Here is a 24,989-nt window from a genome sequence, read left to right on the forward strand (position 1 = left end):
ATATTTAGCAGGATTTAGTAATTCTGCTTCTACGTGTAAATACAGAGGTATGTACCTAGAAGCTATGTAACTCCTTCTATCTCTTTACCCCTTTCTCAGAGCTAACTCCTGTGTTGAAGCCAGTCGCTACATTGGCAGCAGGTCCTTCTGAGACCCTCGCGGGCAACCCTGATGTCCCAGTTAAAAAGAAGAAAGGCTGGCCCAAGGGAAAGAGCCGTAAACCCCTGCACTGGAAGAAACGGGGACCTGGAAGACCACCTGGAAGTGGACCTAACCAGCGAGCTGCTGCAGACAGCCAGGCTCAGAGCAGGGATCCTCCACCTCCGAAAATCAAGATGAAGCCTGGACGCAAACCTCGGAGCTGGTACCTGCAGCGTGCCCAAGAGGAGGCAGAGAGGCAAGAGCAAGAAAGGCAGAGGATGTTGGAGCATCAGTTGGACAAAGATCCTCAGCTGCTTTCAACAGACGACCGAAACAGCAAGCGAGTCTGCAGAACCAACATCGACAAAAAACAGAAAGACTCTGATGACGAAGATGATTATCTCCCTAAGCCTGTGGAGCAGAAGGTCCCCAAGAGGCGAGGGAGACCGCCCAAGAACCCTGCCCTCCGTCAGCCACCACCGCCTGCTCCAAAACCACCTCCCACCTCGGAGCCAGATGAGGATGAAGATGATGAGGAGGAGACAGAAAGGGCCTGGGAGGAGGACAAACCAAGCCGCCCACTGTCCCGCCCTTTGCTGTCACCCTCATCGTCCTCCTCAAACTCTGGGCCTCGGGCCACACAATTCCGGCCTCAGGACACAGATATGGGTGAAAGGGAAGAAGACGATGATGACGAGGAAAGGGAAGAAGAAGAAGAATTTGGGAGCCAAGGCGGTGGCGGTATTAATATCAGCAGACGAGCAGTAGTCGCTCCAGGTTCAGGAAGCAGGCGCAGTGAGGACCATGACGCAGATGATGAAGGTGATGGACACTTGGAAGAGAAAAGCAACAGTAGTAAGAAAAGAAAAAGTCAGGAGTCTGAAGATGAGGATGACGACGACGATGAGGAGGAGGAGCCTGCCTCCCGTGCAAGCTCTCCTCCAGTCAAAGAAGAACCCCAAGGTGGAGAAGCTTTTTTAGACATGGAGAACAGCGTGGCCCGGGACTATGTCAGCAAGCAGGAGGAGGAAGAAGAGGAGGAGGAGGAGGCTGAGGAGGAGATGCAGGAGTCAAAGTGTCGGCCTTCTTCAGCTGACCCCCAACAAGAGGAGCGGCGGCGCAGAGAACAAGAAGAGTCGGCTGCAGCCGCTGCAGCGGTGGAGACTGTTAGGGCCATGTCTGTTCCCCCTGAACCCATGGAGCTCCAGCCTTTGCACACAGAGGACAAGGATGTTGCGCTGCTAATGGAACCCCAGCACACACACTCGCACTCCCACCCTCACCAGCACTCTGACTTTAAAGAAGAACTGGGCCACCATCACTCACACCACCCCCATCACCACTCCAACGAGCTGGACCTGGAGACCGTGCAGGCGGTTCAGTCCTTGACACAGGGGGAAGCCCAGGACGAAGAGACTGAACCTCACCAACACCACGGTGCTTACCAGGACTGTGAAGAGACCCTAGCTGCCTGTCGGACGCTACAGAGTTACAGTCACACGGGGGAGGCTGAAGAGGAGGCCCTGGCGTTAGTAGAGGAGTGTGGGGCCTCGCAACACAGCAGCCCCCTCCCAAATCCCCCAATGCCCCCCCTGCCCAGTCAGTCTGTACGATCAGTAAACAGTCCGGGGTTGCCCTCAGCAATCATGGACACAACACAAGCGGGGCAGAGGGGAGGGACGCCCGTACCCACTGGAGCAGGGGGGAGTGCCGGAGGTGGAGGTGGAGGGGGCAGTGGGGGCTACACACAGATCACCCCGGAGCATCCCAGCTCTCTGTCTGCACCCTCCCAACAGAACATGGAGACATCTCCAATGATGGATGTCCCTTCGGTGTCCGACCACTCGCAGCAGGTGGTGGACAGTGGCTTCAGTGACCTGGGCAGTATAGAGAGCACAACCGAGAACTATGACAACCCCAGCAGCTATGACTCCACCATGGGCGGAGGAGGCAATGGAACTGGGAATGGTGGGAATGGGGGAGGACTGTCAGCTGCTGTAGTTCCAGGAGCATCAACGGCGTCCTCATCCTCCGCCTCCTCTTCTTCCAGCTCAGCCACCCCGTCCTCCTCCGCTCAGTCCAACAGCTGCTCCTTCGCACCAGCCCCCAGCCTCACATCTTCCACAGGAACCGGAGCATCCCAGCTTGGAATGGGCAGCTGTAGCCTCATACAGCAAACAGGCCCTGGTCCAAACACTGGTCCAGGTGCCAGTAATGTAGGCAATTCTGTCCCCCAGCCCCCACCTCCGCCTCCACCGTCCAACACCCCCAGCTGTGGTATCAAGTCTCCTCAGAGCTGCGGTGTGATTGAGAGGCCTCCAAGCACCAATCAGCAGCAACAGCAGCAGCAGTCCCAAAAAAAGGTTCCACAGCAGCCACCGCCGCAGCAGCAGCAACAGGCCCCCAACTCCCAGCCTCCACATTCAGCCCCTCCACCACCGCCGCCACAGCAACAGCAGCAGCCCTTGTCCCAGTGTAGTATGGGCAATGGCTTTGCTTCCACACCCATGATCATGGAGATCCCCGAGAGTGGGGGTGGGGGAGGGGGGCGGACTCTGTATGAGCGTATGGGTCAGGACTTTGGTACAGGGGGCTACCCACAGCCCTCCGCCACCTTTAGCCTGGCCAAACTCCAGCAGCTCACTAACACCATCATGGACCCACATGCCATGCCCTACTCCCACTCAGCCTCGGTTACCTCCTACGCCACCAGTGTTTCTCTCTCCAACCCCGGACTGGCTCCTTCACCCCACACTCCCCTCCCCCAGGGCCAGCCCACTATGACTCCTCCACCCAATCTTAGCTCTGGCTCCATGAACTTAGGCTCTCTGCAGCTGCAATGCAACATGCCCACCACCAACATCGGCCTGGGACCCCCACCGCACACACAGCGACTGCAGGGCCAGATGGCGACAGTCAAAGGCCACATCTCCATCCGGTCCAAAGCCACTCAGCAGCTGGCCCCCGCCCCACACCAGCAGCAGCTCTACGGCCGCAGCTCGGGGGCCGTGACCATGCAGGGCACACCCCGCACCTTGGCCGTTCAGCGCGGTATGATGCCAAACCTCATGCCAACACCGGCAGCGTACAATTCCATGAACATGACTCCGCTCAATGCCATGTCAGCTGGCTACCGAATGCCCCAACCAATGATGAACAGTGGTTACCACGGCAACCCTCCTTACATGAATCAGCCAGCTCAGTACCCCATGCAGATGCAGATGGGCATGATGGGAGGGCAGGGTTACCCTCAGCAGCCTATGCAGCCAAATCACCACGGCAACATGATGTACACCGGCCCCTCCCATCACAGCTATGCTGGTGTTCCCAAACAGTCGCCATACATGAGCAGATGAGCTGCAGCGAACTGAAGGAAGGAGACACGGGGCCAGAGCGGATAGTCACTGTACTCTAAATGTCCATAACTCCTGTTCACCACTCCTCAGTGCCGCCGAGGCACCACAGAGAGGAGGTGAATGAGACAGCGAGGGTCTTTGGGTTTCCTGTTTTTTTTCTATGTTATCATTTGTCCATTTTTATTTGGGCTCATTTCCCCTCCCTGCTGGATGCTAATCGGTAGGATTCGGGGTAGGGGTGTGTACATGGACCTTGGCTGTGCCAGGCAGCTCCAGGCCAGGCAGCTCCAGGCTAGGCCGTCCCAGGCCAGGCAGCTCCAGGCCAGGCTACACAATCCTCAGTAGACAAGCCCAGAAGTCTCCTCCTGTTGTTGTGCTGGAGGAGGGCAAGGGAGGACGAGGACGGGGAGGAAGATGGACAGAGAAAGAGGTTACAAGAGTACCTTTCTTTGTCAGACTGCGAATGAAAGAACAGTGGTTAACTGATTATATTCAACCATGCACACAGACTTTTAATTGACATAGGAAGCCTTACCGTAAAAAAGAGACAATGAAACATTGTAGGCAAACTCTCATTTTGTTTTGTTAAACATAATGTTGAACCTTATTTTTGTTGTCATTTTTGTTGATTGTTTTAAAATACCCGTGTGCAGTCCGACCTCTTATATGCTTTGGTCTTTATACGTGTGGCATTCTGAAACGATGACTCACCCTTTAGGTTTCTCAGAAAAAAACCTGACATCTCCGTGGCGGCTTTTCACTTTGTTCCAGAGAAGCAAAGGGGCAGGGCCTCCTGTGTTTGAGGTGTTGAGCCATTTCCAGAGTCTCTGTCTTCCTGGATGGACGTTGTCAAAAAAACCAAAAAACACAGCAAAGACACAGAGGAGACGAGCGCGTTACTGTCTTAGTTTCTGTCCATAAATTACATGAGTAGCATTACTTTGCAGTTTTCTGCCACTCTGAGAAGTTTAGATGTAAATATTCTGGTACTTCCCAATATCCAGCAGCTCTCACACACACACACACACACACACACACACACACACACACTTACACATGCACACCCTGGCTAGCTGTCGCCAACTGGTGGCTAGCTCAGGAAAGTACAACATTCAGCTCTTGTCAACACTCCGCTGACAGACGGTATACAATGTCAGCCTTTTTGTTTTGGTCTTTTTTGTTTTCAGACGTCTATGAATTGCAGAACAAACGGCGGGATTTTCATTGAGCTGCTTGAAGGAAAGTCGGTTCGCCACCAACTGACCTCTGCTGAAGTGTTCATGACCCCTAAAGGTCAAGGAGTCTGCTTATAAATCGTGTATTCTGTTAACTGTTTTGTTTTTTTTTTCATCATTATTATTACTTTTTTCTGCAAAACTCTGCGTCGGCTAGAAATACGGCAGTAGACAGTCGGCCTTTATAAAAAGGCGTTCCTAAATGCCGGTGTAGTGCATGTTTCAGCCCTCACTTAGTGGCGCGCTCATGTAAAAGCAGGGTCAGAGGTGTTTGATGGTGAATGGCGTTCAAACGACGGAGGTGAACCTGTTGTTGCTCCATGTACCAGTATTCAAAGTCAAAAGAGGAGTTTTCCTTTTCTTACAGACCTGACATTGCATACTTTATTTGTGTGTACTGTTGTGTTCTGAACTTATTATTTTTGTTTGTTTTCTTTCTGAATTTTATCAGACTGGGCAGCTTTCTTTTATGACACAAGCTGACTCTTTTTGACTTTAGAAAACCTATTGTAGAGAAAATGTTTTTCTATAATATAAAAGGAAATTCTGACATTGATATTGGTACTGTCATTTTTTTCCACTTCTGTTTCAGGAAAAAAAAAAAAAAGAACAATACATATTTTTTAGCTCGCCTCTTGGGTAATAATTACTAAGAAATTCAAAATTTAAAAAAATTACCACTCACTTTTAGTGACTTTAAGATGCCTTTAACCTCTCCATTCCATCTCATCTCTAGAGTTTTTCTATCTTTGTGTAGTATATTAATGCTATTTTAAACAAAAGGACTACAAATATCTAAAGGTCACTTGGCATTTTTTTTTTTTTACTTGTGTGTGTATAGGACAACTTCCTTACATTTAAGAGGCATGTAAAAATGAGCTCAGTATATTTCTGTCTGTTTATATCGCTTCCCTTTTTGTATCCTTTGTAATTGTACATGTTGCGTTGTATGCTAAGAGAGAGCGCAAAATAAATAGAGGAGTGACGGCTGAGCACAGCGAAGGTTGACTTGTGCTCGGCGGCTTCGACTCTCTTCTCTGTCCCTGTATGTATTTCCATTTATTCGTTTTTTTCCCCCTTTCTTAGCAAGTACTTTCAAAGAACTCTGTACATTTTAACATAAAATGAAAATAAATTATGTTGAGCCATTCATGTTTCTCTTGAGCTTCTTAAACTTGCAGCTGATTCAGTCAAAGCGCTGGAATTTGTCGTGATTCTGTTCCCGGAGGCTCGCTGCTGATGTCACTCCAACGTGTGCCCACTAAACTCTGACAACTTGAAAGAAACTGTCTGTTGATCTCAACAGTAACGATTTAAATACTCAGTGTGAATTTGTGAAGAAGGCAAAGCAGAAACACTTGACTTGGTGTACATGAGGGGAAGTCGGAACGGTGAATCCCTCCCCTTCTCGATGGCTTCCTTATTTATCCACCTGAAATTTGACATCTTGTTATGAATATGGACGCACACGAGCACACATGCAGGCACCATGTGAGTCGAGAGAAAGAAGTAGCATCCCTGGAGCCTCGTGAAAATCTGCATGATTTGAAACTGCTTTGTTACAATAACATCAGGCTTGTGTCATGGGCCTGTATGAAGGACAGTAAATGTTTCATAGCAAAAAGATTTTGGTGGCGCGTGACAGGACACGTGCATTCTGCTCCATCCACATCTCTACAGATGAAGGTTACGCGCAGGCGTAAAGGGATGACGAGGGTGTTGTTTTTTTTGTAATTCTTTAAATGAACTCATCTGAATTAATCTGTTATTTTCCTAAACCCTTTTATGGATATGGTTCGTTGAGGCATGATGGGTGGAGTTAACTGGCATGTTTACAGGCTTAAGCGAGTTGTCTCCATCGCCAGGCTTCTTCCAGCTTTGAGACTTGAGATTCAAAACAGAAAACCAACTGTGGCTGGAGTACAGGAGGAATTTACTGCCTCCGTGAAAGGAATCGTTAGATGGATGTGAGTTTTTGCGGCTTGAGGCAGGTGGAGGTAGACAGAGCCCTGGTGGGCCTCCTTCATCCTCAGAAAAACTGCCTGCTGAGTCCAGGCAATCATGAGTCCCCTGAATATCACTTGAGTGGTTTCATGGTGTAATTTTCTAAATGATAAACTGCAGTATACAAAATTCACCATCCCCTGCTCTGGTGACTGGGATGTTCCAATTCTGACCGCTAGATGTCCCCCTATAACCTGAGAACCTCGTCACCAAGCACATCCAGTAGTTTAGCAGGATTTTAAATGACACCGGTGATTATCTCAGCTGGATGCTGTCCAAGTAGAGAAAGACTCGATAGATAGAGAGGCCAGATACGTCAGAGAGATGGACCAAGGACATCAGTCAACACACACACACACACACGCACACAAGTGTGACAGGTGTGCATCACACCAGCCTACCTTGTGTCCATTCGTGTAACCTGAGCTGAGCCAGCCTGGATTTACTGGGGGTGGGTTAGGGTTAGCAGCAGTGTATTGTTTCAGCACTGAATCTGTCCAAAAGTGAGCGGACACCAAAATAATGCAATTAATCGGAAGACCAAATGCATACAGACAAAAGGAGAGACCTGTTCTCTGCATTCTCAACAGCTTCAATGACATTAATAGGGCGCGTTCTTGAAAGTATGACCACAAAAACTGGTGCGCTTTGGCTCGAAGAACTCGCCTGTTTCTTCTCCCACTCTGCCCCAGAACGTCCCAGTAGCGAGATGAATGGACAACTTCACAAGATGAAATCTGATACTGGAAACAAAATGTCAGACCCGCTGCCTCTTCCGACCAATCATAAGCCGTGTTTACTGATGCGCTCCCTTCCTTCTCCAATCACTACCAAGTCAGTAGTAGGAAGGTTCCGCGTTGTTGACCAATGACCTCTTTAAGGGGGCGGGCGTTTTGGGAGTCTCGGCCTCTGATTGGCTGCCTTGTCTGCGCTGTGCTGCTTCCCATCGGGACCTGATCCAGCTAACGGGAAGCAACGACGGCGGCTTCATCTTTCACTGAGAAGGCGGAGAAAGGCGAACTATAACCGGGAGAGTTTTCTTCGGTAAGCCCGTTATCACTCCGCAACGTCTCCGACGGGGAGAGAAGTAGATTTTCAGCGGCAGAAACGGATGTGTTTTAACGTTCCTTGCGTTGTCACGAGACTGAGGAGGAGGAGGAGGAGGAGGAGGAGGGACTGATGGAGATGAAGGCCCTCGCTGCTGTACCCGTCTACTAGCTTACAGCATTAGCATTAGCATCCCTGGGCTGTCAGCTGTCGAGCTCCGCAGCGCATATTTAATATTTAATTCATATTCCGGTGTCATTTTTCTCCGGCACCGTAAGGTAGCTGACGTCAAAATTACAACAGCAGCGATGCCCGTACGTGAGTCATGTGACCCGTCCTGAAACGTTTTGACGCTACTTCGCTCCTGCTACTCGTGCTGGGTTAATGGGTCATGTGACGTGTGTATGTGTGTGTGTATGTGTGTGTGTAATATCCTAGTATGTAAATGTCACATGTCAGCTTCAGGGACCTCTAGTTTCCCTTTCCGGCCAAAGTTGATGAAATGATGTGTCAGTAACGTGTCTATTACGGTAATTACAGCAATTGTGTTCATTCATTTTTGAATCTCTTTACAGGGGACTTTTGTCTGAAATGTTTTGTCAGTTATGAACGTAATCGTCCCGGTCAGAGGCAGGAGATGAGAGGCTGTAATGCAGTGTTTCTCGGTGTATTTCTGTGTATTTGTATTTCTCTAGGGAGTGACTGGTACACTCCCTGTGTACTGGCAGTACTGTTGTGCAGGAGCGCCCTGATCACATAAATACTGATTATTAGTCAGTTAAGGAGTAGTAAGTAGTTTGGTGAAGATTGAAGTTCCTTGAGTTGTTTTTGTTTTCCTGATTCTTTCCTATGAGAAATGTCTGACTTGATAAAAGGCCGAACCAACAATCCTTTATGTTTTATGACATGAACGTCTGTAACATGGAGACAAACACAGACACAAACTTTGGTAGAAATAGAAACGTTAAACCTGAACATCATCGAGTGCTGCGCGGACACACACACACACACACACACACACACGCGCGCGCGCGAGTCATGGGTGCAGTGGTTCAGTGTGGGTCGTAGTTTTTGTCTCAGGTCGGTGTGTTTCTTTCTCTGACTTTATGAAGACTGAGTTTATGTTCCTCAACTAAGTTTGTAAAGACAGCAGTGATTCAAAGATCTCGCTGCTGCTGCTGCAGAGTTTTAATCACAAGCAAAATACAGACGCGATGGCTTTCATCATCCGTCAGCTGCTTGACTTTGATGTTCATTACAATATTGTGAACGTGTAATAGTGGAAAAGTGCTGTTCATTATTAAACTGTGGTTCATTGAGCAGCTCAGTTTTTCCTCCTCGATTCTAATTTTCATCGGCTTAAAATCTGGATAAATATTAGAATTACAAGACAAACTTCCAGTGGCTGCAGCAGCACACTCAGGATAACATGAGACGAAAACGACTTTTCCTCTGGAAAAATTCTAAGAAATCAAAAGAAGTGTGATGTTAATGATGATAGAAATTCTCATCATGGGAGAGTTTGTGGTACAAATTCAAACACACATGATCCATTCAAACCTTTCCAGCCCTCCGTGAATCAGCCTCTCTATTCTCCTCTCTGCCCCCAGCCTCCAGCCACAATGATCCACAGCCTGTTCCTCATCAACGCTTCGGGAGACATTTTCCTGGAGAAGCACTGGAAGAGCGTAGTCAGCCGCTCCGTGTGTGACTACTTCTTCGAGGCCCAGGAGCGCGCCACTGAGCCGGAGAACGTTCCGCCGGTGATCCCCACGCCCCACCACTACCTTATCAGCGTTCTCCGTCATCGTATCTACTTCGTGGCGGTCATCCAGAGTGAGGTGCCGCCTCTCTTTGTCATCGAGTTCCTGCACAGAGTCGTGGACACGTTCCAGGTGCTCTCATACTCTCCTCCTCGTTACCTGAGCAGATGGATGCAGTGTTACACCCCCCCCCCCCCATGCTCATTTCTATGGGTCATGTGTTGTAGGACTACTTTGGCGTGTGTACAGAGGCGGCCATTAAAGACAACGTGGTCGTGGTCTATGAACTCCTGGAGGAGATGCTGGACAACGGCTTCCCCCTGGCTACTGAGTCCAACATCCTCAAAGAGCTCATCAAGCCCCCCACCATCCTCCGCACAATGGTCAACACCATCACAGGTACATCCATTTATACTCAGGGATGTGTATTTGTACCTGCCCGTAGTGAACACACACTCACACACACTCACTCCAGAGCAGGCGTCAAGGGAGCAGTTGCAGGCGAGTTCAAGGGCGCCACAGCCGTGAACGTTGAGGGAGGGGCAGAACTGTTGCCCCGGGCTTCGGCCGCCCCGGTTCACTGGCAGGTTTCTCCTGGAATACTTGAAGTTCCCCGCTGACGCTGATGTCGTTGCTCCTGACAGCAGACACACAACCGGTCCCACGTTAGTGGAGGCGCCGCTGTGGAAGCGCGACGGGCGCTAACCTGCACCTTCAGCTTCATTCAGTTCCCTCCAGAAGCTTCTTCCACCCAAATGAGTTCATCTGAGAAAGTTCTTTTTTTGATTGCGTCCTGTTAGTGTGTCAGTTGCAGTCTGGTTCAAATGCTCATTAGCTGCTACCATTACTGATTCCAGTCATATATTATTAATGTCACCTTGGTTATCGCCATTATGTTGCATCGTGAGGCCGTAGTGACCAACACAGCACTTCTTACTCATGAACAAACTTATACACAGTTGTGTAGATTCAAAGGTATTCCAGATAAATGTATTTGAAGTTGAAGTATGGATAGTTTTTGTGTCTCATGTTATGCTAGGAAGGTTTTATGATCCAGCACAAGCTTGGCATTAAAGGTGGTCCGTTCTGATGTCCAGCCTGTGAATGAAGTGAAAAATCACCCGGATCCATGGCTCCTTTAATGGCTCTCGTAAAACATCCAGACAGAGGTGGTGTTTTTCACACGGTCGCTAAGAGGCGAGTTCTCTGTGGAAGTGTGTAAAGTGAGTCGCTGTCTCATCATTTCGGTGCTGGCGACATTCAGCTCGATTGCTCTTTCAAGGACGACGAGTTAAATGAATTAGCCGCCCTGACTGCCTGCTTGTCTGCCATCAAGAAACTGTTGAACAGGAACTGCTAGCAGCTGAACTTTGACAAGACAGAAGCCCTCATCATGTCCCCATGTAGTGACACTCCTCTAATCAAGCAGCACTCAAGCTGTCCAGTCAAGCCTTCCAGAACCGGCCGTCCAGTCAGCCGAGCCGCACCTTTGGACCGCCAGGCTGGGGAGGCTCTACAGACTTCTTGTTGCAGGCTGATGGGAGGGCGTCACAGCGATCCGGCCTGGAAGCGACTCACGTCTGGGCGCGTGGTTCTGCATCTTCCTGAGACGGGATGTCTGATCTTTGTGATGCTACCTCGATGAAAGAAGGCAGACCTGAAAATTTGAACATTTACGTGGGAGTTCAAGGATCCTGATGGAAGCTAACTCTCTGATACCTAATGCTAGTGCTGGAGGCCAAGGTCGTGCTGGAGGCCAAGGTCTCATCAGAGAAGGTGTTTCTCATGTGTTCCTGAGGTGTTTTGGCTGCGGCACAGTAACTTCAGTTTTGTGTCCTTTAGACAGGCCTCAAGTTTAGTTTGTGTAAAGAGGTTGATTTTCACTTGTGGAAGGTGCCGGAGAAATAAATCAGACTATTTTTATTTCCCGTTCAGGATAATTAAACTATTCAAGCAGCACCAACGTGATATATTTGATCAGAAATATTTGAGGGTCATTTCAAACGTAGTTATGGAACGTCAACTGCATGCTGCAGCAGATTGCATTTTAAAGTGATGTGGCTTGGGAGCACAGTCCTGCTGCAGGGGATCACCATGATATTATGTCTCATGTGATGGATGTTTGTGTCCCAGGCAGCACCAACGTGGGTGAGCAGCTGCCCACCGGCCAGCTGTCAGTGGTGCCATGGCGACGCACCGGCGTCAAATACACCAACAACGAAGCCTACTTTGACGTGGTGGAGGAGATCGATGCCATCATCGATAAATCAGGTACCAGTGACCCTCGCGCTGCACACGGACGTTCTGCTGTTTGAAAGAGACATAAATACATTTTTGTGAGGTTCCGTGTTCTTACCTGTGTTCTCCTCAGGTTCCACGATCACCGCAGAAATCCAAGGAGTCATCGATGCCTGTGTGAAACTGACCGGCATGCCTGACCTCACCCTGTCATTTATGGTGAGGTTGAGCTCTGTGAAGGGGAAACGCAATAGGAGCGTATCTCCATCCGTTAACACAGAATCTCAGTAAATACATGCTTATGACACCTGAATGAGTTGAGGTGGTGATGGTTAAAACCCTCACAAAGTAACAGTTGTAGTCTCAGCACCAGCCACCCACCCCGGTATGTTCCTCTGTCTCCCAGAATCCTCGGTTGCTGGATGATGTCAGCTTCCATCCCTGTGTTCGGTTCAAGCGATGGGAAGCTGAGCGGATTCTCTCCTTCATCCCTCCTGATGGAAACTTCCGGCTACTCTCCTATCACGTCAGCTCTCAGAAGTGAGTCTGTGTTTGTGTGTGTGTGTGTGTGTGTGTGTGTGTGTGTGGGGGGGGGTCCTGTGTGAGGATGCATGCGTCTGCATGAGCTCGGAGGACTCAGGTGGTGTGTGTTCTGCTCCTCCAGCCTGGTGGCGATCCCTGTCTACGTTAAGCACAACATCACCTTCCGTGAGGGAAGCTCCCAGGGTCGTTTCGACTTGACCCTGGGGCCCAAACAGACCATGGGCAAGGCAGTGGAGTCTGTCCTGGTCAGCAGCCAGCTGCCCCGGGGCGTTCTCAATGCTAACCTGAACCCCTCCCAGGGAACATACACCTTTGACCCAGTCACCAAGGTATGAGTCTGTGTGTCTGCACGTCAAACTAAAGACATATTGCCCTGCTGGTGGGGGTCTCACTGGCATCCTGGTGTTTGGTGTGTAGTTGCTGTCTTGGGATGTTGGGAAGATCAACCCCCAGAAGCTTCCCAGTCTGAAAGGGACCATGAGTCTGCAGGCCGGGGCGTCCAAACCTGACGAGAACCCCACCATCAACATCCAGTTCAAGATCCAACAGATGGCCATCTCAGGTACACACACACACACACACACACACACACACACACACACACACACACACACACACACACACACACACACACACACACACACACACACACACACTCTCTCTCGATCACAAAGCCTGCTCAGCTGACAACCTCCTGATGCTCAGTGCAAATACGCTTCAGCCTCTAGATGGCGCCATATACAATAAAAACACATCCTCCCATGACATCAGGGATGATTTCAGGTTTCTCATTTCCTGATTTCATTGCTGACTCTGATTTTCCTCGTGTCACCGTTGGTTTTACTGCTGATAACAAGCTTCAGCCATGCATCGGTTAGCTTGGAATGATTCTGTCCAGCAGGCGTTCAGAAACTGAGCATTCAGCCTCCTGCTGTGTGGGCCCCCCCCCCCCCCCCCCCCCCCACCTCCACAGATGGCCGGCTCTCATAAGATGTTCAGTTTTGCTGTAGCTAGAAGCCGTAGCTGTGGGTGAAGTATTCATTCTTCAGCCTCACACTTCATCAAAACACAGCGTGTGTGCCCATGAGCTCGGGCCCAGTTTGAGTGGCGCCTCATTCGAGACCAGCAGCTGCGCTAGCACCGCTAACATCAATGCTAGCTCTGTCAGACGTGGTACTGGAGCAAATGGTTTCATCAGTCGTTCATCCATATCTGAGCAAGTTAGGCGAAAAAACTGGGGGGGCAAAAAAAAAAAAAAAAAAGGTAAAATAATCAGGAAAATATTAATTTGATCGTTTTATCAATGTCATGTGTCATCTTCTTTGTGTGCAAGGATGGATTATGATGTATTACTGCTCTGCAGGACTGAAGGTGAACCGTCTGGACATGTACGGCGAGAAGTACAAACCCTTCAAAGGCATCAAGTACATGACCAAAGCTGGCAAGTTCCAGGTCCGGACATGAGGCGTCTCCTGCTGTGTGTGATGACCGGACCAAACCACCATGAGACTGAGGGGTGATGTGAAGGGGAGTTGGTACATTCCCTGTTTGTATGCATTTCAGGATGACACATTTTAGGCTCTTTTGAAGCAGTTATGGGCCACAAATGGGCTCCACCTGAACTAAGTCCAATGTTACTAAATCGTTAATGATATTATTTCACCCCGGCCGACCCCAGCAGCCAGGAGAGAATCCTCCAGTGTTCAGACCTACAGGCTCTGTTTCAGCTGCAGGTGTGACTCCGACACGCCGCCCGGCTCACACAGCAGCGTGTAACGTTTCAGGCTGTTTGTCTTGGTGCGTGCTGGTGAGTTATAGACATCAGATATTTGACCCAAACTCCAGCGCCCAGTCATAAATCACAATGGCACGAGCTGTGGAGACTCCAGAGGTCCAGAAACACGCCTGTCCCCGTCTGTGTGTCCACATTCCTGTATCCCACATCCCTCCTCCCCTTTTTCTGAGTCCCTGGTCCAGCAGTGAAGGGTCCCGGTCCGTTCTACGATTGTTCTCTTCTGTCATTCCACTGATTCATTCTTCAGCACTGGAGTCAGCAGCACGCTGATGCATGAGAATGTGACACTGGAGCCGTCCCCGATCACGCACTTTCACATCTGCTGGTACGAGCAAGTCCGTGCTAATGTGTGTGTGTGTGCGTGTGTGTGTGTGTGTGTGGGGGGGGGGGTGTTATTGAAGCTGTGTGAGCTACTTATCACTTTGAAGGCTGGAGGAATTTCAAATACATTCCCCTCTTTTATTCATCATATTTATTCAAGTCATGTGATGGTTGTCGCGCCGACATCTTTATCACTGTTCCCACTTCCAGCAACATTCCTGGTCCGCAAGCTTTTACTTCTCATCCTGAGTCTGACATCCAGATCACCTAAAATATGTGCTGTCTAATGAGAGAGCATCCACGGTCTATTTGTAAACATCATCATGAATGTCACCATGGCAACTGAGCTGATGCCTCGAGGTCTCTGTCATATTCAGGCCTGCTGTCAGTCGCTGTAGCGGCGGGGGGGTGGTGGTGTGTGTGTGTGTGTGGGGGGGGGGGGCACGAGCAGGACAAACGAGAACTGGTCTGTGTGGGAGGGCCAGCTACCTCAGAGGAAGAGAAAAAGATGGCTTGCTGTTCTTTTTGTGTGTGTGTGTGTGTGTGTGTGTTTACAGCGTTTTATTTGTGTTGTTTAACAGCCTCCAATGGAGTGTAATGATGGTGTAAGAAAAATAAAGATTTGACGTGCTTACCTAAGAGAGATGCTGTTTGTGCCCCGTCGCCATGACTACGCCTGATGAAGGTGGTGGCGATGTTTCAGCGTGTTTATTCAGAGTTTTTAGACCCAGTCTATCTGTGTTGCGAGTGCAGTGATCACCTCTGCCAAGCTGGTCACGTGGTCACGACACCATCAGGTTGTTGAGGAACACTCGTTCTGACTTTGGACTCGATGGGGACCTGGATCAGGTGAAAGGGGGGGGGGGGTTCTCCCCTGTCCCCTCTAGTGTGAGTGTGATGTAGATGCAGGTGAGGCTGAGGGAGGAGTCGGGTGAGAGGATCTACAGTTGGGAAGTTTTAAATGGAGAGAACTGTGCCCAGGTGCATTGTGGGAAGCGAAGTCCAGCACAAATCAGATTGAAAACGAGACATTTTAACAAACTCGAAATTTTCCTGTGTGCTTGCATCAAAAATGTATTTTTTTTGTTGAAGGATTTTCCAGAAGTTCCATGTTTGCATGGACAAACGAGGAATCATTTAAAGGGTTCCAATAAATGAATGAATTTATCACAAATGAGCTCCGTGAAGGTAACAGAAGATGCCCAGGTCAGTCACAACCAGCTGACGGCGTCCATCATGGAGACCTGTACACCTTTAAGCCTCAACTTGATCCTATCAGCAGGTGTTTTCAGAACAGGAAGACTCGGTTTAACCTTGTTGAGGTGCTACAGGTGAAGTCTTCACAAACGAGGCCCGCTGCTGAAGAGGCACGTGAAAACGAACACCACGTGAGCCTGCGACGCGGCTCAGCTCCGTCAGGTGGGAGACCTGCCGGGGGCCAGGCTGCACCTGCCGAGTCGTCAGGACCTGATGTTCCGTAGCACGGCGGCCACCAACACAACCTCCCTTCATGAGGACGATGCAGTTTTCATCGCGTCTGTTCAGCTTTCATAGAAATGGGAGGTAAAAATAAAACGTCTTTATGTAAAAACCTGCCCAGCAAAGCAGCACCGCAGCGCACGAGTTCTTTAATGATCAGAGTGAATTTTAGTTGATAAAAGAGAGATCAGGGGGTGCGATGACCTCAGGGGCCACAGTTTAACCCTCATCCCTCCCTCAACCAGCGGCGGGACTCCACTCCATAATTTACTGATGACTTTAACCCTTCCAAAACGCTGCCTCTCTCTCTCTGTCTCTCTCTCTGTCTCTCTCTCTGTCTCTCTCTCTCTCTGCCCCCCCATCCACCCAGACACAGCAGCTTTAAGTCAGTTATGTCACTACAGGTTTCCCTCCCTCTCCACCCCTGTGTGTGAGAGCACTGATGTGCTTTAGCAGCAATTTTTGTTTGTTTTAAAAAAAAAAAAAACATTTATTGTTTTATTGCGCTTTTAGACTTCATTTGCAGGATTTCTCTCCTTCTTTATCTTTCATTCCTGAACGGTTTTTAAAACGCACGAGAACTCGGTGAGGACTTTATTGGCTCATGTGAAGGAAACCGGTGCGAGGCAGCTGGTAAGTTGCTTCTGTTCAGAACCGATATGAGTTCGGTTCGTTCGTTTGTTCGTTTGTTTTGCTCACGTTTTAAAGCCGCTGGGTTTGCAGAAACAAGTTCACCAGCCAAAGCCCCCTCATCGAGCTGCTTTAGGGTCTTTAACAAACAAGAACTGAACTTTACAACTTTATTCTGGAGTGTTTCAGGGTGATGAGCTGCAGGCTTTTTTTTTGGGGGGGGGGGGGGGGGAGTGCAGTAAATGTGTGTGTATTCACACCCGGGGAAAGCGCGGTTTTTACCACCCGCGGCAACGCTGAGACCCTCGGAGCGCCGCCGCGTGTTTATCGATCACCCTGACGTCATCAGATAATCGGTCTTATCTTAATGTGCATCTGAGGAGCCTGTTAGCAGCGCGGGACGGGGTTCCTGTCGCCGACCACGTGGACGGACAGTGACACAACAGTAGCAGATAGGCGTTAAACACACACACACACACGCTCACAGACGCGCACGCGCCACGCTAAGCCGTGACTGCTATGCCGCGAAAAACTCTGGGCACTGGCAGAGGGGCACGTGCTCTTGCCCGGCAGCATGCTATTTCCACAATAATGATAACAATGCAAACAATAAAGGAGTGTGTGCTTGTTTGTGATGAACTCGTTACAAATGATCACGTTTACACCTCCATACTGCATTTGTCAGATGTCCAAACCACTGATTGTCACACAGTTGTGTCTTAAAGGTTCAACTGTGTTTTCCCCATGAATGCTAAGCTAAGCTAAGTATGTTCTGTCATTACTGCACTTCTTCCTTTGCCCCAAACCTGGAGGGGAAAATCCAGGTTAAAAACAAGAAGTTGCCTGACACTAAAGGCTCAGTGGAACGATGGACCCCCCTGGTAAGTTTTATTCCTGAACTCCTCTCAGGATGAACCTGAGACTACAGCGCTATTAAGCTAATGCCCTGCAGGAGAGCTGCGTTAGCGTTAGCCAGCTAGTCAAATTGCTCAGGAGTGAAATTTATTGTTCAATTAATTGAGGCTAACGTTTCAAGTGTGGTTAATACTTTGTTACACTGTGTTTTGTCTGAAAGTTTTTGCTATGGTTAAGCTGTCTCCAGTCACTCTAAAAGCTACTGATGAGTGTCAACAAGCAAAACAACAGGAATTAGCAACAATTAATTTTATTTCTCATGTCATAAACAGACCTGCTACCCCCCACCCTGGAAATAAAAGGTACATTTCTCATGGTAAATTGAATTCAGGGTACTGTTACCTTTCCCATGGGGCTGCTGCTTACATGCAAAACATGTTAAATGCTGGGGGGAAACCAGGCGCAGCACAGAGAAATGAGCCTTTCTCAGAAAAATCCACCTTTATGGACGTTGACTGGAGCGTGCGACTACCAGGACAAAGAGACTTGTCCTTGGCATCAACTTCTCACCCCTGTCTCCTCAACCAGGGGAGACATCAGCCCCCGGCCCTGTGGGGCCTGCCATTTTAATCCAGCATCCTCTCCGCCCGGCAGCGTGTGGACACCAGACAGTTTCCAGACATCAGTCTGAATGAACCGATGCACGACCAAGTGGCGACCACCATTCTGCACAGTGGCTGTCAAAGTTCTGATGAGTGCAGATCTCATACCTTAATATGATGCCACTGAAAGAGTGTCTGGTCATTGAATCGCCGTATCACCTGACTCCGACTAAATGGCCTGCACTTGGTTCAGGACTACTAAAGACATTGTGCAGCCTTACTTTTTTCTTGGGATGCACAATAATAGACAGAGAATGTCTGCAAATATCAGCCAAATTAGTTGTTGAATATTGGCGTCTTGGAAGGCAACAAAGAGAAACCAGTCTCATGCGTCCTTATTTTTGACACCCAAACATTATGATTGTCAGGGGGACACAACTGGAGGGGGTGGGTGAGTGTTGGTTCTAGTGAAGCTGGTAACCTAACGAGCAGTCTGGAGGTTTGCTCTCAGCCAAGTGTTACAAACTTTTCTGATCAATAACAGTCTCTTAAAGCTTCAGCGCTGTGAGTGTTGTTTGAGGGGTTTTATGTCCAGACACTCGTCAAGAACCTGAATCTTTCTGGGTGCTTCCTGTTTTGCACCCGTCGTCTCCACAGATGCAGATGCAAATGTGTGACGCACAGCAAAAGTTTGCCACTCAAGATGTCTGACAAAAAAAAGCCCGTAAACTTTCTCTGCCAGAAAGGAGATATGTTTAGGGAAGTGTTGTGGTTTAGTTTAATGTAAATCCTTTCTCCAAGGCTTTCTGATAGAAATCCCCGTTGAGGCAAACGCCGTCTTGGTGCCCGTGTGCACAGCGTCTTCTCATCTTCTCATGTTCTTTCAGACTACAGATCTTTGGTTCACTGGTACACAGTATTCACGTAAATTAAAGGTGTTTTGTCTCCCTCTTATTTTCTTGCTGTCTCTGCCCTCAATCAGATGGGCCTCGGCTGTGCAGACCCTGCAATGACCCCCCGAGAGGCCACCGTCTTTGCCAAAACTGTGGTGGACCGCTGACCATCCCTCAGGGTTGCAGGGAAAGATGGATGCCACACTGGAAGGTGCTCCTCGGATCATCCAGAGCCATCTGGACCACCCGGTATAACACTTGAGACGATCCGTGTCAGAAGACCCTCATAGGTGCTAAAGCCTCATGTTTCCAAAAAGCTCTGACTTGGTGATGAGCAGTTGAGATCCGCCATGCCTACGTAGGCCGCGGCAGCAGTGGACTCTGGCTCATCAAACGTTCCCTGAGGTTTCTCATGTGCAGCCACACATTGGTACCTGCTCTGATAGCGGCTGGTGTTCTGTGCCCCTCAGTAATACTGGGTTTGTCCTTTTAAATCTCTGCATTTCAAAGACAAGGCATATTCATAGATCAGGCTTACGGTGGGTGGTCACCATGCCCAGGCCGAGGGCAGGGTCCGGTCCCCTTCTTCAGGACGTTTATGATTTTCCCACGGCTATAGAGGAGGCTCCTTCTCCGCCTGTGCGGAGAAACTCAGCGGAGAAGACGTGTCCTCTGAGCAAGTACATCGAAACTGAACACCAGCAAGGAGGCCTCTTCTCTCTGTCTCCTATCGATGTCTCCCTGGATGCCACCGTGGACCTCCAGAAGAAACGGAGGAAGAAATGTGGTGCCTGCACTCCGTGCCTGCGCAAGGAGAACTGTGGCACCTGCACAAACTGTCTCAACCGCAAGACGGGAAAGCAGATCTGCAAGCTGCGCAAATGTGAAGAGCTGAAGAGGAGACGGAGTGAATGGGAGGTGAGCGAAGAGCAGACACGTCAATCATTATTCTCCTGGTTGACTGTTGGATTTTATGTTGACTGGCATTACTTGTCTGCAAAAGTGGAAGGGTTGTTTTATCTTCTAGTCAGGTAATTAATGGAACATTTCACAAAATCCAAAGATATCCCCGTTTTTAGAATCCCAGTTTTTGGTCTGTCGTTAAACTTTTAAATAATATACATAACAAAAAGATGTGCAGCCTAATAATCCAACATTTATATACTATATATATATTTATATACATAGTTCAGGGATTTCCAGCAGATGTACTACACGGTATCCACTGTGTGTGTGTGTGTGTGTGTGTGTGTGTGTGTGTGTGAGAGAGAGAGAGAGAGAGAGAGTGAGTGAGGGAATGCAGCAGACACATGATCACATTTGAGTGTTTTTGGAACCAAAAAGGTTGTGGTTCTCATTGTACGGCTCGGTGTGACATCGCGAGTGCTTTGGTACATTACTGAGCCATACTTTAGCCAAAATTCGATAAAACCCCCTGGGCAGTTCATTGAAAAGTGTGAGGTTACACAGTTTGTCTCTCTAAATATCACCAGGGCAGATCGTACCAGCATGTCCACGGCTTCCCTGGCGGAAGATAAACTCTATGGTAAACAGAAGCTTTTGCACAAAATAATTTCTAGTTCTGCGAACATTCACCATTGTTCACACGTGTGTCCGCTGGTTGTTTACTGCATATGATATAATGTATAATATCTTAAAAGGAGGTAGCAGGATTACTCTCAAAAACTCGTGCTTGTCATAGCAGGGCTGTGGAGCTACAGACAGATGGATTTTAGCTTGGCTTTGCCGAAACAGTTTCTCCTTTTTCACCTTTTGGAGTGCCACCCTGTTGCCTTCTTGCAAGATGATCTCCATAAATCAGCAAGGCTTGTATGAGTTTTAAAGTGCGACTGCATTCATCTGAAGCTGAAGGGAACAAACTGAACATACGGCACCGTGGAGCCATGACTGCAATGCTTGGTCTTTTTGGTATTTTTGGAATGGGAATGTTTAATCCTCAACAACCTCATTAGCAGCTGCTTTTTTTAAAGACACATAAACACTTTGAAATTCCTGAGTGCTGCACTTAGTCACATATTTGAAGGCGTAGTACAACACACTACAATATCTTTAGCCTCCGTGAACCACAGACCTTATTTCAGGCATTGGACCGAAAAGTCGTTCAAAAACCTGGACTCTGAGTCGACGTTCAACCCTGCTGACTTAGTTGTGGGGTTTAGAACTCATTCTCAGTGTGTTTATACTGGGAGTTTCCTCAGTGGTCCTCAGCCACAGTAACTTCTGGTTGGGATGCAGCCTCTCACTTGTAGGACTATAGAACAGTACTATATTACTGCACGTTCTCCCTGTTCCTGTGTGGGTTCTCTCTGGTACTCCAGCTTCCTCCCACCGTCCAAAGACATGCAATTGTGGACGAGGCTGATTGATTCTCTAAATTGACCGTAGGTATGAATGGTGGTTTGTCTCTCTATGTTGGCCCTGTGATGGACTGGTGACCTGTCCAGGGTGAACCCCGCCTCTCACCCGTTGACGCTGGGATAGGCTCCACCCCCCCTCGACCCAAAATGGATGGATATATATATAAAGGTAAAGAGTGTACCTACCTATCCATCCATTCAGTGGCTCAAGGACTTTCATTTTAGACCATAAGAGACCTCACGCTCATCTTGTTGGGGGTGTCCATCGTGTCCAGTACTGGACCGATACTGGTTCCACCCTCTTCTCTTGGGCAGGGTTAGACAGGTAGTCTGTTGTGTGTCCCACATCGTACATACGTTAAGTTTTGTCTTCAGTATTTTTGAGTTGACTCTGGATAGCAAGTGATACACCTGCAAGTGCGGCACCAGTGCGAGGAATCAAATTCCTGAAGTTTATAAATATTTTCTTTTCCAGTTCATCTACTTCACTTCTGGCTCAGCTACTGCCTGCTCACACGTCTACTGGAGCTGGAGCTAACGAAAGTAGTTTTCCTGCCAAATCAGAAATATTTTTAGAACCTGCTTCATTCAGTGATGCAGTACTGTGTGCCTGAGACTGTTGCTGTCGTCTATCAACTGTAAGTGTTGAAATAAACCATAGATTAGAACATGCAAATTAAAAAAAAAAATTTGGCTATTATAGTTTGAATTTGAACAAAATATAAGAACTGGTGTAAACTGGTTGATATGGAGCAGGTCAAGATGTTATAGATGATGATGGATGTGTGTGTCCATGTCGACTGGGGTATCTTATCCACAGTTACATTCCAAGTTCTGTTAAAAGAGCTATCGGACTGAATGACCCGGATCAGGACATAGATGAGTAATGTTGGATAATTGAATAGAGTCAGTGTCAGCATCCAGTCCTGATCAGATTACGCTGACCTGCAGTGCCTCATCTAAACGTAGGCTCATGTCAGCTGTGGGTGAGCGTGCGTGCCCCAGCGTGGTGCTGCTGTATCGCTGGCATGACAAACCCAAACTAATCCATTTTACGCTGAGACTTGAAATGTGTGTGCAGCAGTCCAAGAAAAACAGAAAACACCTGCTATGTCTACTTCAAGCAAACGTGTGTATGTAGAGGATAGAGATTTGTTGTAGATGTTCTCAAGCACTTGTTTTATGCAGGTGTGGTGCGGACTTTATCCTTTGATTGATGGAACAAGTTCAGTGAGACCGTTCCAGTCGTGGTTGAGGGACTGTGGAGGCGAGCAAACAGCAGCAGCAGAGAATTCCTCTGCTTGCCTGTGCTTTGTCCTTTGACCTCTCAGGCTTTGAGTGAGGGTGGGGGTTAACCCTAGGCTATTTTGTATTTGTGTGTGTGGGTGTGTGAAGAAAGTGCGTGTTTGCAAGTGTGCAGTGTGTGTGGCTCTGTGTTTGTACGTGTATCAGGGTCTTAAAAAGGGGGGATGGGCTGTAAAGTCAAGAAGGAGGATGGGAAGATGCGGTAAATGGTCAGCAGCTGGAGGAGAAGCAGGAAAAACCAGACTAGGTACCTAAAGCAGGAGCAAGGACGGACCCCAACGGTCCCTCCAAGGGCTAACAGCTCCTAGCAAACCAGCAGAGCCACAAGACAGTGTTTGATGTTGAGATGAGGCGTAGAAAGTTTCCAGGTCAAGACGAGATGCTAAGATCTTACACCCTACCAGGGTATTTAATATAGACAGTGAGTCATGTAGCTGTGTTGAATACCTTCAGATTTCCTTTGAAATGAATTTAGATGAAAAGCTTCTTTTATTATTGTGTCAGAATCGGATCTATAAACTGCACTCCTCTCCTCCTCCCAGAGTTCAGTCTGTCCAGAGGGGTAAATATCTGCAGGCAAACGGCCATTTTTATGTTGACAGGTGACACCATGAAATAGGAAGAAATAATGTGTGGATGTTGCGGCCAGTTCTAGGGTCTGTTCTACATAGTGACGGATCAACCCAGGCATTTCTATGAATGAATGAAGCAGAGAAAATCCAGATGTTTACTCCTGAAATCACAGTAAGAATGCACCTCTGCACAGCTTGCTTGGAGAGTGACTGAAGGGTGTGACCAAGCATTGGTCCACAGATCAGTCTCTGCTCAGATTACAATCTCTATATATAGAACACTAAAAATACTTCAGCTGTAAAAGTCAAATCTCAGTAACGTCACAAAACAAAATCTCTACTAAAACCAATCACCGGCTCCGCGAGACACCCCGTTATCCATCAAGTTTCATCAAAATCCATCTGTTTTTTTTGTAAAAATAGAGTTAAAAAAAGTTGAAGTACACTGTGGTAAGAAAAAAAGAAATGGCTGCAAGTACTAAATGAAGTATTATATTGATAGTAAGACACACACCGGAATTTTTTTTTGTTACATTTTAATTGACCAGTTATAATTGTCCCATATAATTGTCACTGGGTGTTTGAGCGGAACAGTCCTTCACCTGTGGGGCAACAGAATTTGTCCCGGACAGGACGACGCGTCGGTGTTGAGACACACAGGTGACGTCTAGCCTTGTTAAGCTGCAAACTGGAAATCAGGGTTCCCATTAGCACTGTTGAGGCCTGTCGCGTCCCGTCTGCTCAGACGTTTACAAGGCGTCTCGCACCACCTAAGGGTTACAAGGCCTAGCAGCAACATGTGGAGGTTTCATTCACATGACTGCTTTAAGGTTGTGTTTCCTGTTGTCTCCCGACATGCGTAGTTTACTGTTATTTCATATCAGCTCAACAAAATATTATAGGATTGTAGTCTTGCTGAGTTTAGTTTAACAATTAATACCCACATGTCTGTTAAAGTGTTGATTTTGTATTTCAGGACAAGATTTGGTTCGTTGAAGGCTTCTCATGTTAATGTGGCATTTATCAAATCAATGTAAGGATTGAATCATAGTGATTAAACTCCATCCTCCTCCTAGTAGCATCCTGCAGTTGCCCAAGTTCCCAGGCAGAAGTCAGGATCACCAGGAGACGTAGATAACTCTGCAGGGAGGGACGTGTGAGTGTCAGGAAAGGAAAAGTCAGGAGGTTTGTTTAGCCGCAAACAGGAAATAAGGGTTTGTCAGCACCATTCAGGCCTGCCCTGACTCGTCTCCCGCAGGAGGTTTACACGGTGTCTGACAACACCCAACCAAGGCCTCCTTCCAGATGAAAAATAAAACTTGCTATTATACGGTTCAGATACGCCACCCCTCTTACAGAATGCTTCGCAACACAAAGTCTGCTACTCTCAGTATTTGCCTGATCATTTCCCAGTCACGTGACCTCAGCGGCTCAGAGGGAAACAGGCAGGTTTAGGAGGTTTCCTAATTGCAGCCATTGTCTTGTTCAGGTGCTCCCTTGTTGATGGGTCATCGAAGTTTACAGCCTTCATCTTTCAAAACTCCTGACCTCTGAGGGAACTCTACCACTTGCAACCAATTTCGTTCCCATCCTTGTCATTCTTCACTCAGTGTCTGCACTGTCGAGCAGGAATGTCATAGGGACACAGGAATATTTATGATGGTGGTTAAAAAACTAATCACAACTCAACTTTGTTGGTCAGTCCACCTTTTTGTGCCAGACTAGAATATCCCATCAGTTTTGGGTCAACTGTGGTGGTCCCCAGAGGACGAATGCTGTTCCTGTAAGAACTTGATGGACCCCCAATGTTCCAGCTATAGGTGGTAACGTCA

At 48.2% G+C, this 24,989-nt stretch overlaps 3 protein-coding genes across 3 annotated transcripts in view; all 3 read left to right on the top strand.

Moving 5' to 3' along the window:
* kat6a (K(lysine) acetyltransferase 6A) overlaps positions 1-5,898 on the top strand; it is a 31,827-nt gene extending 25,929 nt beyond the window's left edge. Inside the window, exon 18 of the mRNA XM_086207435.1 lies at positions 100-5,898. Within this exon, the coding sequence (XP_086063561.1) occupies positions 100-3,497 (3,398 nt within the window). The 3' untranslated portion in view covers positions 3,498-5,898. The remainder of the gene's footprint in view (positions 1-99) is intronic.
* A 1,778-nt stretch (positions 5,899-7,676) lies between these two features.
* ap3m2 (adaptor related protein complex 3 subunit mu 2) lies at positions 7,677-14,843 on the top strand. The gene is made up of 9 exons (XM_086205512.1): positions 7,677-7,780; positions 9,394-9,678; positions 9,774-9,945; positions 11,680-11,817; positions 11,918-12,003; positions 12,191-12,324; positions 12,449-12,656; positions 12,745-12,889; positions 13,691-14,843. Exons 2-9 carry the CDS (start codon positions 9,406-9,408, stop codon positions 13,789-13,791), a joined length of 1,257 nt encoding a protein of 418 aa, XP_086061638.1. The 5' UTR covers positions 7,677-7,780; positions 9,394-9,405; the 3' UTR covers positions 13,792-14,843.
* A 4,256-nt stretch (positions 14,844-19,099) lies between these two features.
* Positions 19,100-24,989, top strand: part of tet3 (tet methylcytosine dioxygenase 3) — a 46,424-nt gene continuing 40,534 nt past the window's right edge. Inside the window, exon 1 of the mRNA XM_086207437.1 lies at positions 19,100-19,820. Coding sequence (XP_086063563.1) covers positions 19,455-19,820 — 366 coding nt within the window. The 5' untranslated portion in view covers positions 19,100-19,454. The remainder of the gene's footprint in view (positions 19,821-24,989) is intronic.

This window comes from Aulostomus chinensis, chromosome 6, assembly GCF_037954235.1.
Source record: "Aulostomus chinensis isolate RoL2024-O1b breed Wild chromosome 6, RoL_Achi_v1.0, whole genome shotgun sequence".
NCBI classification, from domain to species: Eukaryota; Metazoa; Chordata; class Actinopteri; order Syngnathiformes; family Aulostomidae; genus Aulostomus; species Aulostomus chinensis.